At 35.5% G+C, this 22,500-nt stretch overlaps 1 protein-coding gene across 1 annotated transcript in view; it reads right to left on the bottom strand.

Annotated features, from left to right (window-relative positions):
* Positions 1 to 22,500, bottom strand: part of LOC135202575 (beta-3 adrenergic receptor-like) — a 54,721-nt gene that overhangs the window by 21,993 nt on the left and 10,228 nt on the right. Inside the window, 2 exon segments of the mRNA XM_064232079.1 lie at positions 836 to 1,008; positions 12,730 to 12,969. Coding sequence (XP_064088149.1) covers positions 836 to 1,008; positions 12,730 to 12,969 — 413 coding nt within the window.

The following is a 22,500-nucleotide window of genomic DNA, read 5'->3' as shown; positions in this document are numbered from 1 at the left end:
AGAAAGCTTTTGTTTAGATAGAAGGAGGTTTTTTTTTTTTTTAGGTAGAATAACCATTTTGTTTAAGTAGAAGAACAATTTTATTTAGGTAGAAGAAGGCCTTTATTTAGGATGGAAGAAAACTTTTGTTTCGACAAAAGAATGCTTTTGTGTACGTGGAAGAAAGAGAAATGTACATCTATTGTTACAAAAATTGCTTCTGCATCATAACAGGTCCTTAAGGAGTTAGATAAAATATTGGATGTAGTTTTCTGTTTACGCGAATGCTCTTAGACCTCTCTCTCTCTCTCTCTCTCTCTCTCTCTCTCTCTCTCTCTCTCTCTCTCTCTCTCTCTCTCTCTGAATTAATTAGTGTTTTACAGATGTAGGAAATTTTTTTCCTCTCTCTTGTTAACTGGCATTTGACAGATATAGAAAAATATATATCCCTCTCTCTCTCTCTCTCTCTCTCTCTCTCTCTCTCTCTCTCTCTCTCTCTCTCTCTCAAAATCGAATACTGAGATGATGTCATATTGCAATGCAACAATTTGTTAAAGGAAATAAAAATTCTTTATTTTTCCAAGAATGTTGTGTTCGCTTCTAAATATACTATATATAATTATTTTATTTAGTTTTATAATTTTGTTTCCTTCATATTTTTCTGTTCCTATTTCTTTAATTGAAATTTATCGATAACATTAATCAGTTTTTGTCATGAATTCTAAAATTATCTTAATGCTTTTATGCTTTGTATTATTATGTACGTAGCATATATATGTCTGTGAGTAGATAAAAATTATAATTTCCTTGACCTTAAATATTCGAATATTGTGAAAAACAAAACCAGGCCAATTACCTGGTGGACAGGCTGACAATCTCGAAGCTGGCCTGGTCTGTGGTTGGGCGTGGGCTAGCAACAGCGGGAGGGCATAGAACAGGGCGAGGGTCCAAACGCCCACGATGAGTCGTACGCTGCGCCCGCGAGTAATTGTCATTGAATAATGTAGTGGTGACGTCACTGCGCAGTACCTGTGGAGAGGAGATGTCATTCATAAATATTCCGTTCATAAAATTAGTAGTTTGTAAATCAAGGTAATATCAAGCGATGATGCAATGCATTACTAGCCTTTTTCAATTCTACCTGTTTTAATATTTAATTACCTTCTGTTACTTCTTTCTAATGAACACCCTAATTTCTTTGGAAGCTTGAATTTCAAGTCAAACGCCTCTTGTGGGCTTGTTCCACATGATAGGGTTACTCTTCTGAATAATAATAATAATAATAATAATAATAATAATAATAATAATAATAATAATAATAATAAATAATAATAATAATAAAATAATAATGATATAATAATAATAATAATAATAGTGATGGACTCATAAGGAGGCAGGATGCAACCCGGAACCCCACACTATAAATACCACCTCGTCGAATTGGAGGACTGTGATAGACCAAAAAATAGAAAATAAATAAGTAAATAATAAATAATAATAATAATAATAATAATAATAATAATAATAATAATAATAATAATAATAATAATAATAATAATAATAATTTTGTGGCTTTACATAGCTGATATCAACGTTTCACTGAATATCCTCATGCGATAACAAAGTTAGAATTTAGCCATTAAATTTTATGGATACTAAAATCAAATTGATTAAGGTACATCTTGTTTTGTCTTCATTAAAGGTATATGGAATTTTAATTTTTCAAAAGAAAGAGAGAAAGAGAAAGCTATACTGTTAAATTACTTGAATAAGAAATTACTCTTTTGGGTGTTGAAAATGTACTGGGTTTCATAATCCAACTTCCTTAAGATTCTTCTAAATAAATCGCATTATTCTCAGGGGAAAATTCTGTATGAATATGTAATATAAATCCAAAAGCTTTAGGCTGGTAGACAGAACAATAAAGCATGACAATTTAGCTCACTTAAATATTACATTTTTGTTACGTCAAAGCGTACGTGATTATTCAGTTATTTACAAAGAAACATTACTGTCTAGAACTGTCTCTTTATTCATCGAGAAATATTACCAGTTTTTCAATGTCTAGTTGTTTCTTATTATTATGTACACAAACTCAGGGGTCACGCGCTGTACCTTAATTAGAGATTATGTAACACTTTATAACTCAGACTCATCGAAAATAACAAGTATCTTCTATTTTGAAAATCTTCTCAATGTTTGGAACTTTATCTCGCTGGCTACACTCGAAGAACCACTGTCACTATTAATAATGGTGTAAAGTACATGTGAATCAGTATAAAATCACTACATCGAGAGAGAGAGATAGAGGGAAGGAATTTGCGAACACAATCACGTGCGGGTTTTTTCAGGAGAGAGAGAAAGAGAGAGAGAGAGAAAAAAAAATTACGAACACAATCACGTGTGAGTTCGTCTTCGTGTAAAAGAGAGCGAGAGACTATAATTAAAGTTAACACGAAAAAACATCTATTCAATATTCAACGCGTAAAGAAGGAAATAATCTACTTTGTGTTAATATCCCCTGAGTCAGAGAGAGAGAGAGAGAGAGAGAGAGAGAGAGAGAGAGAGAGAGAGAGAGAGAGACTATAAGATTTACATCAGAAAATATCTCTTTGATATTCAACACATAATGAAAGAAATAATCTACTTAATGTATTAATACCCAATACCCTCTAAGTCAGAGAGAGAGAGAGAGAGAGAGAGAGAGAGAGAGAGAGAGAGAGAGAGCCAAATCCCCACTCTGCCATTTCAGGAGATTTATTTTTCTCATTAAGAAAAGCGATGAAATAAATTTATCTCCTGTTTCCTAACTCTGATCAGATATCCGTTATTCTATTCTCCATGAATCCAATGACCCAGATGTTTTATTATCCAGTCTTTGGTTTGGGAAAGAGAGAGAGAGAGAGAGAGAGAGAGAGAGAGAGAGAGAGAGAGAGAGAGTAAGAAAATACTACAATTGCGATCAGTTTTATTCGAATTATCAAAAATCAAGATAGGATCAAATTTTCTCAATCGTAAAATTAGAATTATCGTTGTTGAGAGAGAGAGAGAGAGAGAGAGAGAGAGAGAGAGAGAGAGAGAGAGAGAGAGAGAGAGAATGATATGCTCTCCATTAACAAGATGAATTATAAACTGCAGTGTAAACAGCGCCCTAAATCAGAGGTTTAAACTCGGTCGATGCGTTTGCTGTGCTCGCGTACCAGAGTTCCCGTCTCCCACGAGCAAGAAGCAGCAGTTTATGTTTACATTCCCAGCTTGCGATCATCACAAGAGGAACTCGGTCGACCAGAGATATCCTGGGGCAAATAACCCCTTACCCTTGCTTTGGAGGAGGAGGAGGAGGGGGGGAGGATCCTATTCATGCATTATGGCCAGGAGAAACGTTGGATGCCTTGATCGTCGAAGGATTCCTCTCAGTCCCACCTCAGGGAAATTAGGATTCTTTTTTCCTGATTTATGGGCTTAGTCGAAAGGGAAGACGAGTGAAAAGTGATTTCCTTATTCGCTCTCTCTCTCTCTCTCTCTCTCTCTCTCTCTCTCTCTCTCTCTCTCTCTCTATTTTGGTGATGATTCTTTCGTTGTTGGTCGGTGTGATGTCTACAACAATAGCGTTTATTGCCATTACTGTGTTAAGATAATATGTGTTATCATCATCGCTCATAATAGTATCATCAGGTCTTATAATCACTATATTTCGTGGTAATAGTTTTTGTAATAGTCTTAGGGTAGTGATAGTAGTAGACTATAATCTAATTATTAACGTAAGCTTTTCATATATGGCCTCCAACAAGCAAGGTTGGAAGAAGATTATGTTTCAAACCGAGTCTTGTTTCCCTGATAGCTCATTAGTGCTAGAAGGATTTCTCAAGAACGGCTGAACAGATTCCAATGAAACTTGACAAATAGCTCCGTTAGTTTACTTTACATTATCGTCATAATCAAGAACGATAAGCGAAGAGTTTGTATGAAATTTGGCTCATATAATCATTAGTTGTCCCTCTGAAAATAATTCACGGATGAGAGTTGGTGTTTTGTCACCATTGAAAGCTTTTTAGTTCCCTGAGCTATCTACTATAGTAGATTCACATCAACCGTGCATTTGACGTTTAGGCCAGTCTCTTAAGACGCTCCCGATTGGCTGTTGATAAGCCAATCACAGGGTTATAAACTCTCAGTCTCTCGAGAGAGTTCACATAGGCAGGATGTATGTTCCACCTCTCAGGAGCGTCGTAAGGGACTGGCCTGGACATCGGATGCACGGTTAATGTGAATCTACTATAGTAAAAGTTAGTAAACCCTTTAAAAGCTTTTTATTTTTATTTTGTGTAATTTAGGCAGCACCCAAGACCCTAAGAAGGGGGAGTTGGAGTGGTGTGACAACAAGACGTATAGAGAAGCAGAAAATTAATGTACGCATGGTCTACCTGAGAACTCTTCAATCGTAACGACTCCCTATAGTTTAACATTAAACCATTCAGTCAATTTACTATCGTAATTGCCAATCATATGAGTTTTACGATATCTATCGTAGCGCTGATCTGCTTTGTTCAAACGCCATAACATCTGACAATACAAAACTTTTCAGAACACTGTGATTCAGAATCAAATCCCATTAGGATTTTTGTGTGCGTGTGTGTATTTCTGTTCTCGTGTTTCTTTAAGCATTCCATTTCACTCTTTCGCACCATGCCAGCGTAAAAAGGCCGTGAAAGAACTACTGAAAGAAACAGATTGGGTCGAGATTGCCAATTTCCCTTTGAGGCGTAAAGAGAATCAACTCATAAACCAGATATTTTGACTCGGTTTTCCCATGACGAGCTGGGGTCGAAAATATGTCGAAAATATATCACATTTGTTTCCGCTTGGCGTCAAAGAAACATTTTGATGAAAAGATGATTTTGAGGTTGATGTTTACTGTACCAAAATCAAGACAGTTTGATAAAAGGGCAGCAATTGCAGGATTTTGAAGTTGATGTTTTCTCTACCGAATCAGAACGTTTTGAGAAAATAGAGATTTCAGGATTCTGAAGTTTATGTTTACTCTGCCAAATCAAGACATTTTGATAATATGAAGATTTCAGGATTTTGAAATTGATGTTTAGTCTGCCTAATCAAGACATATTGATATTATGGCGATTTCAAGATAAGAAGTTGTGTTTACTTTCTAATCAAGACATTTTGGTAAAAGGGCGATTTCCGAATTTTGAAGTTGTTTACTCCACATCAATTCGTATATTGTATATTAAGCATTACTAAAGAATGTTTGCAGACTCCCTTCGGCCCTTAGCTATGCCCACATTTTAGCCTCTTACTTTATACCTCCATTCCACCTCCCTTTCTTCAATCTTGTTCTCTGACCTCTCTAACTACTACTACATATTCATGACCTTCAGATCTTTGTACTTCATCTTCATTTTGTAAACCTCTTGACCTTGCTGTCCAACCACTCTATCTCCCTCTTTTCATGTACCGAGCCCTGGATGGCCAAACGTTCCCCAGTGCTTCACTTGACAGCCTAGAGTTCATTGACATCAAATCATATGATAAAAATTGTGATGATTATAATGATGATGAGACAGCGTGTCCTTACCGGATTACCTAATCACCATTATCAAACAGATGATGGCGATTATGATGATGACGCCAAATCAGGCTTTAAGAAAAACAATAATGTTAAAAATGCTTATAATAATGATAATGATGGTGAGACAAACCCGAGTCCTTATAATGAAGAACATCATGTTGCTTTCCAGTGCAATCGAAAGTGATGCACTGTTCATTAAGATGTCAGATCAGGTTTTGGGAAAAATGAGAATGATGGAAATAGTGACGATAATGATGATTATAATGATAATGAGAGAACCAGCTCCTTATGATGAAGAACTCCATGTTACTCTTTGTTGCAGTCAAACGTAATAGCATTGTTGATTAAAATATTACGTCGGGTTTTCTCGAAAAATGATATTGGTGAAAATGGTGATAATAATGATGTTGATTATAATGATAACGATAAGAAAGTTCCGTATCTTTACCGGATTTCGTACGGAGAAGCGGCCTTATGCCAAAGAGATTATGGCGATGATGTTAGGTGGTCAGAAAAATGATATTGATGAAAATAATGACGATAATAAAAAGCTCCGTGTCCTTATAATTAATAATAAGATGTTAATCTTTGGTGCAGTGAAAAATGACAGGACGACGATGAAGAAATTAGATCAGATTTCTTTGGGGGGGAAATGATAAAAAATAGTGATGTTTTAGGAAAATGATAATGATGAAAATAGTGATTATAATGATGATGAGACACCTCAGCATTCTTACAAGATTTCGTGCGAGGCAGCGATGGGCCTTATGCCCCAAAGCGATACGCGTCCCTTTGAACTGAAAAAGTATTCGGATGGCTTCGTTGGCCCAAAATCCCTAAGACAAACATCCCACATGGGGATGATAAAGGCCCCAATTTGAATTTTGAGGGTAAAAGCGCTTTTCGATCTCGCGTGGCATTGCGTAAACAGAGATTTGTGGTTAATTTTAGATTTGGGGGGTGAAGGGGGAAAGGGGTTATCAAGTCTAATTGGTATAGGGAATGGAGAGGAAGTGGGGGGTATTTTGGGAAGGGGTAGAGAAGGGGAGGGGATGCTTAGAGGCGAAATTATATTTTATGTAAATACGTGACGTCATCATTATTTACCGAAAGAAATGTAATCGCATTGAAAACGCAATTGGCATTATATTTCGTAACTTAAATGCCAGAATGTTTATGACCAAATGTCACTATATTTCAACGAATAGCCATAATACTTTTTTTAGATCTCCCAGTACTCGAATTATGAAATAATGATATTCGAAAACAGGAATGTCATTTTGTTTTAACAACTTGAAGAAACAAAATCATTTTGAAAGATAGTCATATTTATCAAGTTAAATGCCAGTAAGATTAAATGACGAAGTGTCATTGTATTCCTAGTTGAATGCCAGGATGTTTAAATGACGAAGTGTCATTGTATTCCTAGTTAAATGCCAGGATGTTTAAATGACGAAATGTCATTGTATTTCAACAAAGTAATGTCCTGACACTTGGTTTTAATGTCACAATATTCGACAATCGTAGTGTCATTTTATTTAAACACAAATGAATTAAATACAATTTTATTAAAATGGTTTCTGTCATTAAATTTTGTAAGCGTAATGCTGGTACTTTTAAGTGACGGAATGTCATTGTAATTAAGCAAAGTAATGTACTGACACATATTAAATATCACAATATTCGAAACCCGAAATGTCAGATTTTTATAAAACTTCTGAACGAAATATCATCGTATTGAAATAACAATTGTCATTATATTTAGTAAGCTAATGTTAGTATGTTTAAATGACGTAATGTCATTGTATCTCAAAAAAGTAATGTCCTGATACTAGGTTTAAATGTCAGAATATTCGGAAACAGGCATGTCATTTTGTTTTCACATTACTGAATGAAATAAAATTTTATTTCAACGGAGATGTCATTATAATTTGTAACTTAATTGCCAGTATGTTAAATAAGAATGTCATTGTATTTTAACGAAGAAGTCCTGATGCTTCTTACAACTGCCACAATATGCAAATGACAAATTATAATGACATTCGTGAGACGAAATGTCATTTTGTTTAAACACAGATTCTCATGATATTCAGACAATGAAATTTAATGATGTCTAAGTTACGAAATGTCATTATATGTAAACAATGAAATGTCAGTTTATATAATGGAATGTTAAAACGTTAAACGAGATTTCATTGTACATAAAAGTCTTAACTTATTTAAATTTCATTACGATACGACAATTTTATGTATATATATATATATATATATATATATATATATATATATATATATATATATATATATATATATAGCATATACATAAGAATCGTAGGGGAAACAGACCCGACAAACATCCCAGGTTGGAGGCATGTCTTTTACATGGTGTATCCTCAAGGCTGGAAAATTATAGTTTATAAATACTTAACATTTACAAATATAAAACTAGAAAAAAAAATGAAAGAAGCACCTACCAAAGTAAGAGCTAAAACGTGACTAAGAAGACAGGGAGAAAATAAACATACGAAAAATACTTAAAGCGAACGTGGAGAGTAAACAAACAGGCAATTTTACTTCAACAGTTCTGTGGACGGTGATTGGGTGTTTAGTGTTGGTGCATTAGTTTTTATAAAAAGCAACTCCAACACTATTGCCTCGCCGTCTTCATAAAAACTAACGTACCACCACTAAACGCCCAATCGTCGTCCACACAACAGTTTATAGCATCATTGCCCTCTTGTTTACTCTCCACGTTATCTTTAGGTATCTTCCATATGTTCATTTCCTCCCTATCTTTTCAGTGACTTTTTACTTACTCGGGGAGTAAGGCTACAAACTACTTTGTTGTTGTTGTTGTTGTTGTTGGGGGAAGGTTAGGAAAGGTCTAAGGAAGAGCCTATGAAGGTCTAAAAAAGGTGTTTCGCGTTGAGTGAAAAGTACAGAAATTTTAGGATAGGATATTTATGATTTAATCATTAGAATGAAAAGGCAAAAAAATAAATATGCATGTGAAACAGAATAAAACAAAATTATTTCTAAAAAAAAATTTCGTATTTTAATTTTCATTGGAGAAACAGGTCTCTATTTGACCGAAGACTTTAGCTCGTTTTAATTTACGCTAAAAATCAGGAATATAATATTCACAATTTATGAGTGAGGGGAAAATATTGTACGCGTCTCGAGTAAGCTAGATATCGGATCACGCCTTGTTAGATCTCAACCTTGGTAGGTGTTTCTTCCAACTTCTTGTTTCTATTTTTGTACTTGTGAATGTTTATTTTTTTTTTTAGTATAAAAGTGAGGTTTCGAGTATTCATCGTCTGTAATTTTCCAGACTTATGGATGCATCATGTGATGTGAAACGTTGGCATAACACTCTTGGTACTTGTGAAAGACATGCCCTTACCTCTTTAACCTGGTATATATATATATATATATATATATATATATATATATATATATATATATATATATAATACTATATAAACCTCATTAATAAATAAGTCATAAATATCCTATCCTAAAATTCTGTACCTTCAACTCAACGTGAAACGCCTTTTCAGACCTTTTTAAGGCTCTTATTTAAGTGTGTGTGTATGGGTGGATATATATATATACCGTATATATATATAGATATATATATATATATATATATATATATATATATATATATATATATATGTGTGTGTGTGTGTGTGTGTGTGTGTGTGTGTGTGTGTGTGTATGTATGTATATTGATATCTATCAAGCGAATCCCACAGGAAAATGAAAGTCAGAAATCCAAGCGCTTTCGTCTTACTAAGACATTGTAAGGCGCTAATAAAATACAATTGGAGAGATTCGCTTATTTATGAAGTCACGTGCATCTACTGCGATTTTTAGGCATAATGGAAACCACACGCAACTTCTATGCCTTTTCTTTGAATTTTCCGAGCCTGTTCTATTCGTTACATCCTTCTGTAATGCTCTTATCATCGCTCACAAACTGAAACTCCGACTTAACTTTCTACGGTAGTGTAGAACGAGCAAGTGATGCCCAAGTCGATTTTACCAGTGAGAATTCTTCGTCTAGTAGAGCGACTTTTCGACGAGTTTCAACGCATCATAAACTTCGAAACAAAAACATCGACATCACAAAAGTGGAAGTAGATGATGCGTTTCGTACACTTAGAAGCAGACCAAGTATGGCTTTAATCAGACGGTTCCTGTCGATTGGAAGAATCGTATGCTGGATATTGCTACGGAAAATTGAGAAAGTGCTGACAACCGTCGTGAAAGTAAGCTTCAAGTCAAGCTGAAGAATCTTATTGCTGAAAGCGACTGGACTAAGCATGCCAACGTGGACTTCATGATTAATTTATCAGACAAACCAGTGGATAGTGCTACGACAGCGGCTTTGGGATATGGGTTAAGCTTTGGTGTATTTAATGGTAAACCTGGACCTGTGTCGACATTTCAAAATCCTTTTGTTATTTGGAAAAATTTAATCAAAAAGCCTTATGGCACCCTGATAGATATCAATATTTGTAAAGGTATTGTGCATGGTACTATGAGTAAACCTTCTCCCCTAATATACCGTGAGATTTCTCCAGGCTTTTAAGAAAATTAAAGAAAAGACGAAACAGTGAAAGTGACAAAAGCCGATAAATCTAATGCAGTGGTAATAATGAATAAAAGTGACTATGTAAGTAAAATAATGACATTGCTAAATGATACTGATACTTATGCGAAACTGAGGTCTGACTCCTATTTTAATAAACAAATTATATTAATTTTGAAGGGCTTGGACCATTTAATTGAACAGTTTACACCGCAATGCGCCCCTCCCCCTACCTATATGTATGGTTTAGTCAAGACACATCAATAACGCTATCAGACCAATCATTAGTTCAGTGGGCTCAGTTACGTATAATTTATCTAAATGGCTTGTAAAATTCTTACTCCTTTGGTAGGAAACATTTCTAACACGAATGTTAAAAACAATGTTGATTTTATAAAACAAATTGAATAGTTTAAATTTGATTTTGATTTTAATATGGTTAGTTTTGATGTTGTCTCTTTATTTACAAAAGTGCCTGTAGATGATTTACTTGAATATTTGGAGGATGAATTAGAAAACGTCATGACATCCCCTTAAGTGTAACAAACCTCATTAGTCTCATAAGGTTATGTATCAAAGATAGTAAATTTTGTTTTAATGGGAATTTTTTTGTACAAAAGTTTGGCATGGCTATGGGTAATCCCTTATCTCCTGTCCTTAGCAATATTTACATGGAATTATTTGAGACAAAACTCTTACCAAGAACTTTACCCCAAAAAATTATTTGGTTTAGGTATGTGGATGATATTTTCTGTATTTGGCTAGTTCACGAAAATCTCCAGGAATTCCTTAATAATCTCAATAATTTAGTCCCTTCTATAAAATTTACTGTAGAGGAAGAAAGAAATTGTAATTTAAATTTCCTTGATGTAACTGTCCATAGAAATGATAGAAATTTCACCTTTTCAGTCTTTCGAAAATCAAATAACATTGCCTCTTTTCTTCATTACTACTCCAATCACCATCAAAATTTTAAATTCTCTGTTTTTTTTCTGGGAAGTTTCCTAATGGCTTTTACGTGTCTGTAGCCAGCAGTTTATGACACTGAAATTAAAATTATTTATGATATTGCATGAAACTTAAAAATACCCAAGGACTTTTGTAGATGTAAAAAAGCATGGAAAAAAAAGCTAGAAAAACATTTTATTCAACTAATGACAAACTTGAATTTAATAAGCATAACATTCTAAAATTACCCTATGATGCAAGGTTTTATATATTCCTAGAATTTTAAAGCTTTTTACCATAAATGTTGTTGTCAGTAATATTTATGTCAAGAGTTTAGTAATTCTCCTAAAGATCTTTCAGGCTGCATATATGAAATTCCTTGCAAAAAGTGTGATAAAGTCTATTACGGACAGACCGGTAAATCTCTTTCACAACGTCTCAAACAGCATCAATATTCTGTGAGAACTGGGCAAATATCGAATGCATTATTCGTACATATGAGAGATTTAGATCATCCTATTAACTGGAGTCAAGCAAGAGCCTTAATCCCATGTAATGACACAGTTAAAAGGAATATCATTGAATCTTGTTTCATCAAGTCAAATAATAGAAATGTTCTAAGTGTAAGTCTTGGTTTATTTAAACTTGATGCTTTCATAATGAAAAAAGTTGTAGATAAATATAAGCAACAAAATTAATATATTCAGTTTTTACATGTTTTGGACTGTAAAGATATTTTGGTAATTTCGGTTAGGGGTCAAATCTGTTTAGGTTTGTGACCGTGTGATATCCGATAATCCTGGATTATCTCTTTTAATTTTTACCTTTTGACAATTAAACATCTGGGATTCTTGATCTTGTTGTGTACCTGAGACCTTTCTCTCCAATTGTATTTCATAACTCCTTGACAGTGTCTTAGTAAAGACGAAAAGCGCTTGGATTTCTGACCATCATTTTCCTGTGGGATTCGCTTATTTATGAAATCACATGCATCTACGTGATTTTTTTTTTAGCTTTGATATATATATATATATATATATATATATATATATATATAGTATATATAATATATATATATATATATATATATTATGTATACTATATATATATATATATATATATATATATATATATATATATATATATATATATATATGTGTGTAAATATATATATATATATATATATATATATATATATATATATATATCTATATATATATTATATATATATATATATTATATATATATATATATATATAGTAAATATTTCATGTATATATCCACTCAGAGAAAATTTGCAAATAACACGTTTATTTACAAAAGACTCAGAAGTCCTTTTATATCACCTTCTATGAAAAAGTCATAGAAAATGCTTTCCAGCAGATTTTATAAATGCCAAATTTATATCCAACCGAAATAAATATTTTTTTTTATTTCTTAATAAAATCTAAATGAATTTCTCAATGGAAGGAGAAATTTAAAATTCAGTTTTATTCCTTATCAAAATCTAAGCTGCCACTCCCTACCTGACACTTCCTTGACCCTCCCTCGAAACTCACCCGACACCTCCATCTCTTTGACACTCTGGACAATCCCATGACACCCAACTGACACTCACCTGTCAACCGCGATGAGCAGCACCGAAAATATAGCAGCCTCCACAGCGAGTGCCATTAGAGCTTTGGACGCTTGGCACCACCAGAACTGCTCGGCGCCCCTGGTCACTTCTTCCTGCCCTTCGGCGCCTCCGGCTGTGCTGGGTGACAGCAGGTGCGTCAGCCCTGACAGTCTAAGGGCCTGGACTGGAACCACGACCACCGTTGACACCAGATTGGCTGACGTCAGCGATAAGACAAATCTGGAAAAGTTGGGGGGATTAGTGGAAGTTTTTATTATGGGGCAGGATCTGTCTGTCTGTCTGTCTGTCTGCTGTCTGTCTCACGCATCTGTTCTCTCTCTCTCTCTCTCTCTCTCTCTCTCTCTCTCTCTCTCTCTCTATGAAAAAAACCTACGCGTGCTTGTGTTCGTCTCTCTCTCTCTCTCTCTCTCTCTCTCTCTCTTCTCTCTCACACACACACACACACGCACACGCACACACACACACACACATACGCACACAAACACAAACCTGTTTATGTTCATAAATATATTGCCAATTCTCAATTCAAAATGAATATTTTCATAAATACCTAAATATTTTCTGCTGGATTTAACACCTAATCCCCGTAATGGACTAAATGTTGATTTTTAGACACAATTTATAAATAAATAGAGTTTTACTTATTATATTTTGTTGTTTCCAGATATCAATATTTAATAATGAATTATTTTCCTTGTGAAAAAAGTTAATGTTCATAATGAGACACTGATTTAATCTGCTTTGCGTCAACTATTATGTTTCCTTTTTTTTCAACTTGGTGTGCCAAAGTTTTCTTTATTCACTTTACAAAATAACGATTACTTAACAAAAGAACTGAACGGCTCTTTTTACTGTGGTTATTAGTTTCGTTTGTTCTATTATTTTATCATTTTTAGCTTTCATTCTTGACGTTTGAAAAATATCTTCATTGTCTTTAGCATCTCCGTTTTAACGAGGAAGCTACGTTTCTTTAATTTCCCTTTGTTGTCTGGGAAATGTTTCCTGACATTTACTGACAGTTTCTTGCGTCAAAGTCCTTAGAAAATCAATACAAAATGAAACCATTTTTCCTTTCTCAGCTCCTCATAAAAACTAAACTACATAAATAACAGTTGTTTAAGTCAACTCTCCCAGTTTCTTCCTTATTTGAATTCACTCAATTCTTCCCCTACCCGCCCATCTAATATCATTCTCACCTTCAAATAACACAGTAGACAAACTGTCCTATTCTAATACAAATTGTCCCAGTTTGCTTCGAATGGACAAGAGAAAAAAATATACGAGCCGAATAGTCCCACAATAGCCCACACGACAGCAGAGAAGGGCCCTATTATTGTTGTTGTTGTACTACAACAGTTATGAAAACGAGAACAATAGGAATTTGTCACACATCCTCCGCCCCCGGTCCAAATTCAAAGGTGGCGAGTTCGCGTTCCAACCCGGAATTAATACTCATTTAAATAACCCCCATTTCCTATTTTGATACTTCTGACAGGTTTGCGGCTGCTGGCGCCGCCTTTCTGGTGCATTGGTTATGGCATTGCTTCTGTTTCAGGTTCTGCTGCTGCAGTTTACGATAAACACCACTAATTGGTAGAACGAGAGAGAGAGAGAGAGAGGAGAGAAATGAGAGGAGAGCGGAGAAGACCAGAGAGAGAGAGAGAGAGAGTTAAAATGTCAGCTTGTCAGGCTTCGCATATTGGCAGTCTGTGTGTGTTTCCGCACGCGAGCGAGTGTGTGTTGTGTATGTGTATAAATCTGTGGGGTGATAAATCTGTGGTGTGTCTGTGTGTGTGTTTGTGTGGTTGTGTGTGTGTGTGTTGTAATTCTGTGAGAATGTGTGTGTGCGTGTGTGCGCGCGCGTATGTGATACAAAAACGAGTGTATCCCTTATAGTGATGGGGATCTTATGAATGTGCGTATGTGTTTGTGTGTGTCTGTGAGTGTGTGTTATACGAGAGAGAGCGGGTCCCTTACATTAATGAGGATCTGATTTCACTAGTTTCAGAAGCCTCTGTTTCTGTAATGGCCGATTATGAGGGAGAGCGAGCGAATGAGATCTCGCCGAAAGATGGTGACTTTAAAGCTTTATCGTATACGTGTATATATGTATGTGTAGATGAAGACAAAATCCACCAAGGAAAGAAAAGCGATGGAGTTCTTCAAGGCCTTGCGACTTCTTGTTCTTTACTTAGCAGATATAAGAAATATAAAGAAAGTTTACAAAGAAAGCTCGTATAAATGATAGAATGGATTACAAATAAAAAGTTATATACTTGGAATCCAACAGAATCGAAGAATTCGATATCGTTTCCTTTGCAATCCCCACCTGTCATTTATACGAACTTTCTTTGTAAACTTATTTTTATATTTCTTCAGTCTACTAAGTAAAGGACAAGAAGTCGAAAGGCCTTGCAGAGTTCCATCGTTTCTCTGTCCTTCGTCAATTTTGTGTATACTTATATATTCATCACGTAAGATATTTTCGTGATGCAGTTATACATTACGTATGTGTGTGTGTATGTGTTCGCGAACGCGCTTAAGTAATCCCAATCATATTTATCAGCAAAGGACCCTTGAAAAACAGCCCAATAATTCCCTTTCTTCTCCTCCTATCTTGAACGTGCCAAGTGACCTAGTTCTTCGAAAGATGTTGGGGGAAAGTATTAGGTCAAAGTTTACCGCTTCCTTTTAGTCGGTTTTAATTCGAGCTCGTGTATTATTATTATTATTATTATTATTATTATTATTATTATTATTATTATTTATTATTATTATTATTATTATTTACAGAAGATAAATCCTGTTTATATTTTACAAATTTACAACGGGAGGCAGTTAATTAAAATGTATTTATTATTATTTTATTATTATGTTTATTTTTATTTTTTTTTATTTTTTTTTTTATTTATTTTTTTTTTGCTCTATCACAGTCCTCCAATTCGACTGGGTGGTATTTATAGTGTGGGGTTCCGGGTGCATCCTGCCTCCTTAGGAGTCCATCACTTTTCTTGCTATGTGCGCCGTTTCTAGGATCACACTCTTCTGCATGAGTCCTGGAGACTACTTCAGACCTCTAGTTTTTCTAGAATCCTTTTCAGGGATCTTGGGATCGTGCCTAGTGCTCCTATGATTATGGGTACGATTTCCACTGGCATATCCCATATTCTTCTTATTTTCTATTTTCAGATCTTGATACTTATCCATTTTTTTCCCTTTCTTTCTCTTCAACTCTGGTGTCCCATGGTATTGCGACATCAATGAGTGATACTTTCTTCTTGACTTTGTCATCAACGTCACGTCCTGGTCTATTTGCACGTATCACCCTATCCGTTCTGATACCATAGTCCAGAGGATCTTTGCCTGATCGTTTTTCTATCAAACAACGACACACGAAGAAACACCGACGAAGTAACAGAGAGGACGGATGGTATGGGTAGAAAGGATTAGACAATGGATGGGAGCCAGATACAGAAAGAACAAAGATCCCCTCCATGAAAGCCTACAACACCAAGAAATTAAGGGAGAAAACAAGTGAGGTCAATGAAATAATGGGGCATAATACACACCACCAGTATCACAGAAACAAATAACTTGGCATATGCAGGAGCAAGATTAGTAGCAGAACTGATGGGGATTCGAACACCAACACCACCAGCACAAAACCAACCCAACAGAACCCAAAACAGCAACCTCCTTGGAAAAGGCGCCTGGAAAAGCAAATCATGGTGATGAGATCTGACTTGAGTAAACTGAAAGAGATGGCGGAGAAAAAAGGCTAAGAAGCAAGAAACAAGGGAGGAACTCAACGAGAAATATAAAGTACAAGAGAGGGGACTAAACAACGCAATAGAAGATGTAAAAACAGAGTCTTAAGGCCAAAGCACATAAGATCCAACGGTACATGAACAGGAATAAGGGATACCAACAGAACAAACTATTCGAAACCAACCAGAAAAGACTATACAGCCAACTAAGAGGGGGAGACAACCACCAAGAGAAATTCTGAAGCCGAACCAAGTAAGAGACTCTGGGAAAAAATATGGAGCAATCGGGTATCACACAACAAACATGCAACATGGCTCCAGGAAGTCAAGGAAGAAGAAACAGGGAGAATAAAACAAAGATTTCACAGAGATCACGACAGACACAGTCAGACACCAACTAAAGAAATGCCAAACTGGAAAGCCCCCAGGTCCTAATGAAGTCCATAGATACTGGCTCAAAAAACTTTCAATGCCCTACACCACGAATAGCAGAACAACTCCAGCATTGTATCTCAAATCACCATGCACCCAAATGGATGACCACAGGAAGAACATCCTTAGTACAAAAAGACAAGAGTAAGGGAAATATAGCCAGTAACTACAGGCCTATCACCTGCCTACCAACAATGTGGAAATTACTAACAGGATCATCAGTGAAAGGCTATACAACTACCTAGAGGAGACAAACACCATGCCCCCACCAACAGAAAGGCTGCAGAAGGAAGTGTAGGGGCACAAAAGACCAGCTCCTGATAGGACAAAATGGTAATGAAGAACAGTAGGAGAAGGAAAACCAACCTAAGCATGGCATGGATAGACTATAAGAAAGCCTTCGACATGATACCACACACATGGCTAATAGAATGCCTGAAAATATATGGGGCAGAGCAAAAACACCATCAGCCTCCTCAAAAATACAATGTGCAACTGGAATACAATACTTACAAGCTCTGGAATAAGACTAGCAAGAGGTTAATATCAGGAGAGGGATCTTCCAGGGAGACTCACTGTCCCCACTACTCTTCGTGGTAGCCATGATTCCCATGACAAAAGTACTACAGAAGATGGATGCCGGGTACCAACTCAAGAAAAGAGGCAACAAAAGAATCAAACCATCTGATGTTCATGGACGACATCAAGCTGTATGGTAAAACATCAAGGAAATAGATACCCTAATCCAGACTGTAAGGATTGTATCTGGGGACATCAGGATGGAGTTTGGAATAGAAAAATGCGCCTTAGTCAACATACAAAAAGGCAAAGTAAACGAGAACTGAAGGGATAAAGCTACCAGATGGGAGCAACATCAAACACATAGATGAGACAGGATACAAATACCTGGGAATAATGGAAGGAGGGGATATAAAACACCAAGAGATGAAGGACACGATCAGGAAAGAATATATGCAGAGACTCAAGGCGATACTCAAGTCAAAACTCAATGCCGGAAATATGATAAAAGCCATACACACATGGGTAGTGCCAGTAATCAGATACAGGGCAGGAATAGTGGAATGGACGAAGGCAGAACTCCGCAGCATAGATCAGAAAAAACCAGGAAAACATATGACAATACACAAAGCACTACACCCCAAGAGCAAATATGGACAGACTATACATAACACGAAAGGAAGGAGGGAGAGGACTACTAAGTATAGAGGACTGCGTCAACATCGAAAACAGAGCACTAGGGCATTATCTGAAAACCAGTGAAGACGAGTGGCTCAAGAGTGCATGGGAAGAAGGACTAATAAAAGCAGACGAAGACCCAGAAATATACAGAGACAGGAGAATGACAGACAGAACAGAAGACTGGCACAACAAACCAAAGCACGGAGAATACATGAGACAGACTAAAGAACTAGCCAGCGAAAACACATGGCAATGGCTACAGAGGGGAGAGCTAAAGAAGGAAACTGAAAGAATGATAACAGTGGCACAAGATGGAGGAGTGGGTTAGGTCGTCAATGGACTTAAGTCAAGTTAAGCAACATTGGGGCTGGTCAGTCGTTGGATGGGTGACCGCTCTCCTCAGCGTTGATTCCTTGGGAAAGGATCTTTACCATAATTTCCTCAGTCTACTCAGCTGTAAATGAGTACCTATCCCTGATGGGGTAGGGTCCAGCTATGGGTTAAATAGCAAAACTCAGTAATGATGGAAAGAAATGAAAGAATAAACGACAACGACGTAAATGGAACCTCTGGCAACAGAGGAGCTTCGTCCGGCAGCCAGGTATTCAACCCAATTGAAGGGGAAGACGGTCAGGTACTTGGAGGTCGTCATCCAGCAACTAATCACCACAATTATTATTATTATTATTATTATTATTATTATTATTATTATTGTTATTATTATTATTATTATTATTATTATTATTATTATTATTATTATTATTATTATTATTATTATTCCGAGATGAACCCTACTCTCATGGTATAATCCTACCACAGAGGCCATTGACTTGAAATTCAAGCTTCCAAAGGGTATTATGGTGCCTATTTGAAAGAAGTAACAGAAGGTAATGGGAAATACATAAAGAAGACACACCTTGTTAAATGAGAAAAAAATCAATTAACATGTTCTTGTAAGGAAATTAGCCGGAGCCAAAGATATGCTCTGATAAATGCTCAAATGGATGGTGTGTTTTAACCGAGTGCGCTAGTTACCGCCTTGTTCCTGCGGGATTGCTTCTTCGAGATGAAAATATGACAGAACTTGTAACTGATTATCCCCCTTTTTGGGGGCAAGTTAGGTTCTTGTGTAACTGGGTGTTTGATATATATATATATATATATATATATATATATATATATATATAATATATATATATATATATATATATATATATATATATATATAATATATATATATATATATATATATATATGTGTGTGGGTGTGTGTGTGTGTGTGTGCGTGTGTGGGGAGCGGTTGCATATATGTTTGGCTTTTATAGAGATCCAAACTGCTTTACAGACATAGACAGAATTTTGCACACGGCTTCTTTGTCACCCTAGAAAGGTTTATAACGCAAAATCAAAACCCTACCCAGTGACAGACATACAAACACAGACTTAACAAATGAAATTTTCGTTCCTATTTTTTCACCTGACGCTCCACCTTTTTTTCCAGGTGCTGTCATACGTATGATTTCTTTAAACTCCTGCCACTGCAAACTCTATAATTAGTTTAGTATATCTAAAAAATTAAACATGTTTTGACTGCATAAGAATTACTTTAATTCAGTCATTAAGCAATAATTCAAAATATAATTTCTACCACCACACAAGTCAGACCGTACAATTACATACAAACTAAGACAAAACAAATGAAATTTTTGTTTTTACTCCCTTTTCTTCAGTAACGTTCTGGGAGTTACGAGTAGCTTTGACGAAAAGCTCAAATTTTACTGGTGACGTCATTAAACTCCTCTCACTGCAAACCCTCAGACCTATGGTAGCCCGACAAATGCGAATTTCCTCATTAATTCGACATTTTTTTCTTCGTTTTTAACTTCGGAATTCGCTATAGCGATTGCTTCGTGCCGTATTTCGTTATAAACCCGGTTTAAATGAGATCTGGAATAATCGAAATATCACCTTGGTGACTCCAGCGGTTAACGGTTGGAATTATTAATTATCGGGCAACTGGCAAAACACTTCACTGCATACGGAAGATAAGTTTCTTTTCACGTTGCTTGGTACTTATTACGTAAGATAATGACTGAAAATTCTGGATTAAACCTTTGCGGGAAGTAGATCATTACATTTGGAAATCTTCGATAGGCACTTGGATGGTAAATGTATTAGATGCAAATAAAGATTAGATTAAGAAATGGAAACCAATGCACTTCGAGTAACTCGAAGTGCTCGCAGCTGACAAGACATTAATTCATACCTTTTGCTGCCCGTAGGGGTTTGGTGCTCTCAGTGTACTTCATGCAGTGCACTGTAGGCATGACTTAGGGCGCTTTGCAACGTGCCATCGAACCATAGCTGCAACCCCTTTCGTTCTTTTTACTGTTCCTCCTTTCATATTCTCTTCCATCTTACATTCCACCCTCTCCTAACAATTGATTCATAGTGCAACTGCGAGGTTTTCCTCCTGTTACACTTTTCAAGCCTCTATCTGTCAATTTCCTTTTCAGCACTGAATGACCTCATAGGTCCCAGTGCTTGGTCTTTGGCCTAAATTCTATATTTAATTCAATTCATACCTTCGCGTGATGTAATTATACACAGTAAGGAATGGTATTCCCATCATTTAGGAAAATAAAATTGTTTATGGTTACATATTACAATTACACACACACACACACACACACATATATATATATATATATATATATATATATATATATATATATATATATATATATAATACATATATACACACACACACACACACACACACACACATATATATATATATATATATATATATATATATATATATATATATATATATTAATTTCTATCGTTTATTATCGCGTATTTATTCAAACGAACAAAAAAACTGATTGTCTGACATTCATCCAAGAAGTAAAAGGATTTGTTTGATTCATGTTTACGTTATTGTAAGAATTTACAATAGTTTAAAAATGCCATACGAGTAACTTTATACACAATTCTACATTAAGGAATTTGATGTCATTGTAAAGGTAATGAGTTATAATTTATTATGCTGTGTTATAAACGTTTCTAGAACCAGTATCCGTATGGGAAAGTGTTAGCCATTTTTTCTTAATACGATGAGGGGCTGGAAGGCTAACTCCAGCAGCAATTCACTTAATAATAGGAAAAAAGTAAAAGGGCGTAACAGAGTAAGACTAAATATTCTCATGCAAAAATAATGATTGAGTTTAAATTAGAACTGAGGGGTTAGTCCACTTTTTCCTGAATTGAGTAGTGAAGTTTACTTTCAGTATAGTAACAAACATAAAAACACATCATTGGCCTAGGCCTATACCAAATTGTATGTATCACCTGGAAATACTGTTTTATATTTCTATTGTATGATTCTGACTTATAACGGCCTTCAAATAGCGTTGAATGGTTTAACTGAGACCCAAATAAACGCCTATACTTGGATTATTTATATTCTGATTAGAGGGTATGATGTTTCGCAGATGAAGTACAACGGCAAAGCGTCACGAAATTGGCGCTACCCTGACCTCCACAGGTGCAGCAGTTACCTGTCAATCGGTCGGAAGATACTTGGTAATCCATCAGTTCATCTGTTCTTGTGAGTGGACTGTCTCCTCCCATAAACTGTTGTCTACACGTAAGTTTTAACGGCAGTTTAGATGAACTGACAGAAGAAATAACAGGTAAACTCGATCGTGAATACACTCACTTAGGCTGTTGAATTTTATAATTGTCAATGGGTGTGGTGTTGGGAGAGAGTGAGAAAGAGAGTGAGAGGAGAAGACGAGAGAGTAAAGGGGATGTTACGAGAGAGAGAGAGAGAGAGAGAGAGAGAGAGAGAGAGAGAGAGAGAGAGAGAGAGAGAGAGAGAGAGATAGTTTATCGAATGTCATTACAGAGCTTTTCCGGGAAGCGCCGGGTTGGTCAATTAATATATGTATATGTATATGTGTATGTATGTATGTATGTATGTATGTATGTATGTATGTATGTATGTATGTATATATATATATATATATATATATATATATATATATATATATATACTATATATATATATTATCGTATATACATACATGAATATAGATAGAGAGATCATCAGTTTAGTTCATTTCGTTTTCATTACGTATCCAATATACAAGGATGAACTTTTAGTCTTGTAAAATACACATAAGTCTTAATGTGCACATATTTGCATATATATAGATGTATGAATATCTAGTATGTAAGTACTTAAGTATGTAAGTCAGTATGTTGGTCAATATGCATATGTATCAACGCGCATTATTAAATTACTTTCCAAACTATGAAAGCGTAATAAACTCGACATATTACAT

The sequence above is a fragment of the Macrobrachium nipponense genome, chromosome 24 (genome assembly GCF_015104395.2).
Source record: "Macrobrachium nipponense isolate FS-2020 chromosome 24, ASM1510439v2, whole genome shotgun sequence".
Lineage (NCBI taxonomy): Eukaryota > Metazoa > Arthropoda > Malacostraca > Decapoda > Palaemonidae > Macrobrachium > Macrobrachium nipponense.
Note: the sequence above shows the minus strand (reverse complement) of the source record. Positions and strands in the feature narration are given on the sequence as shown.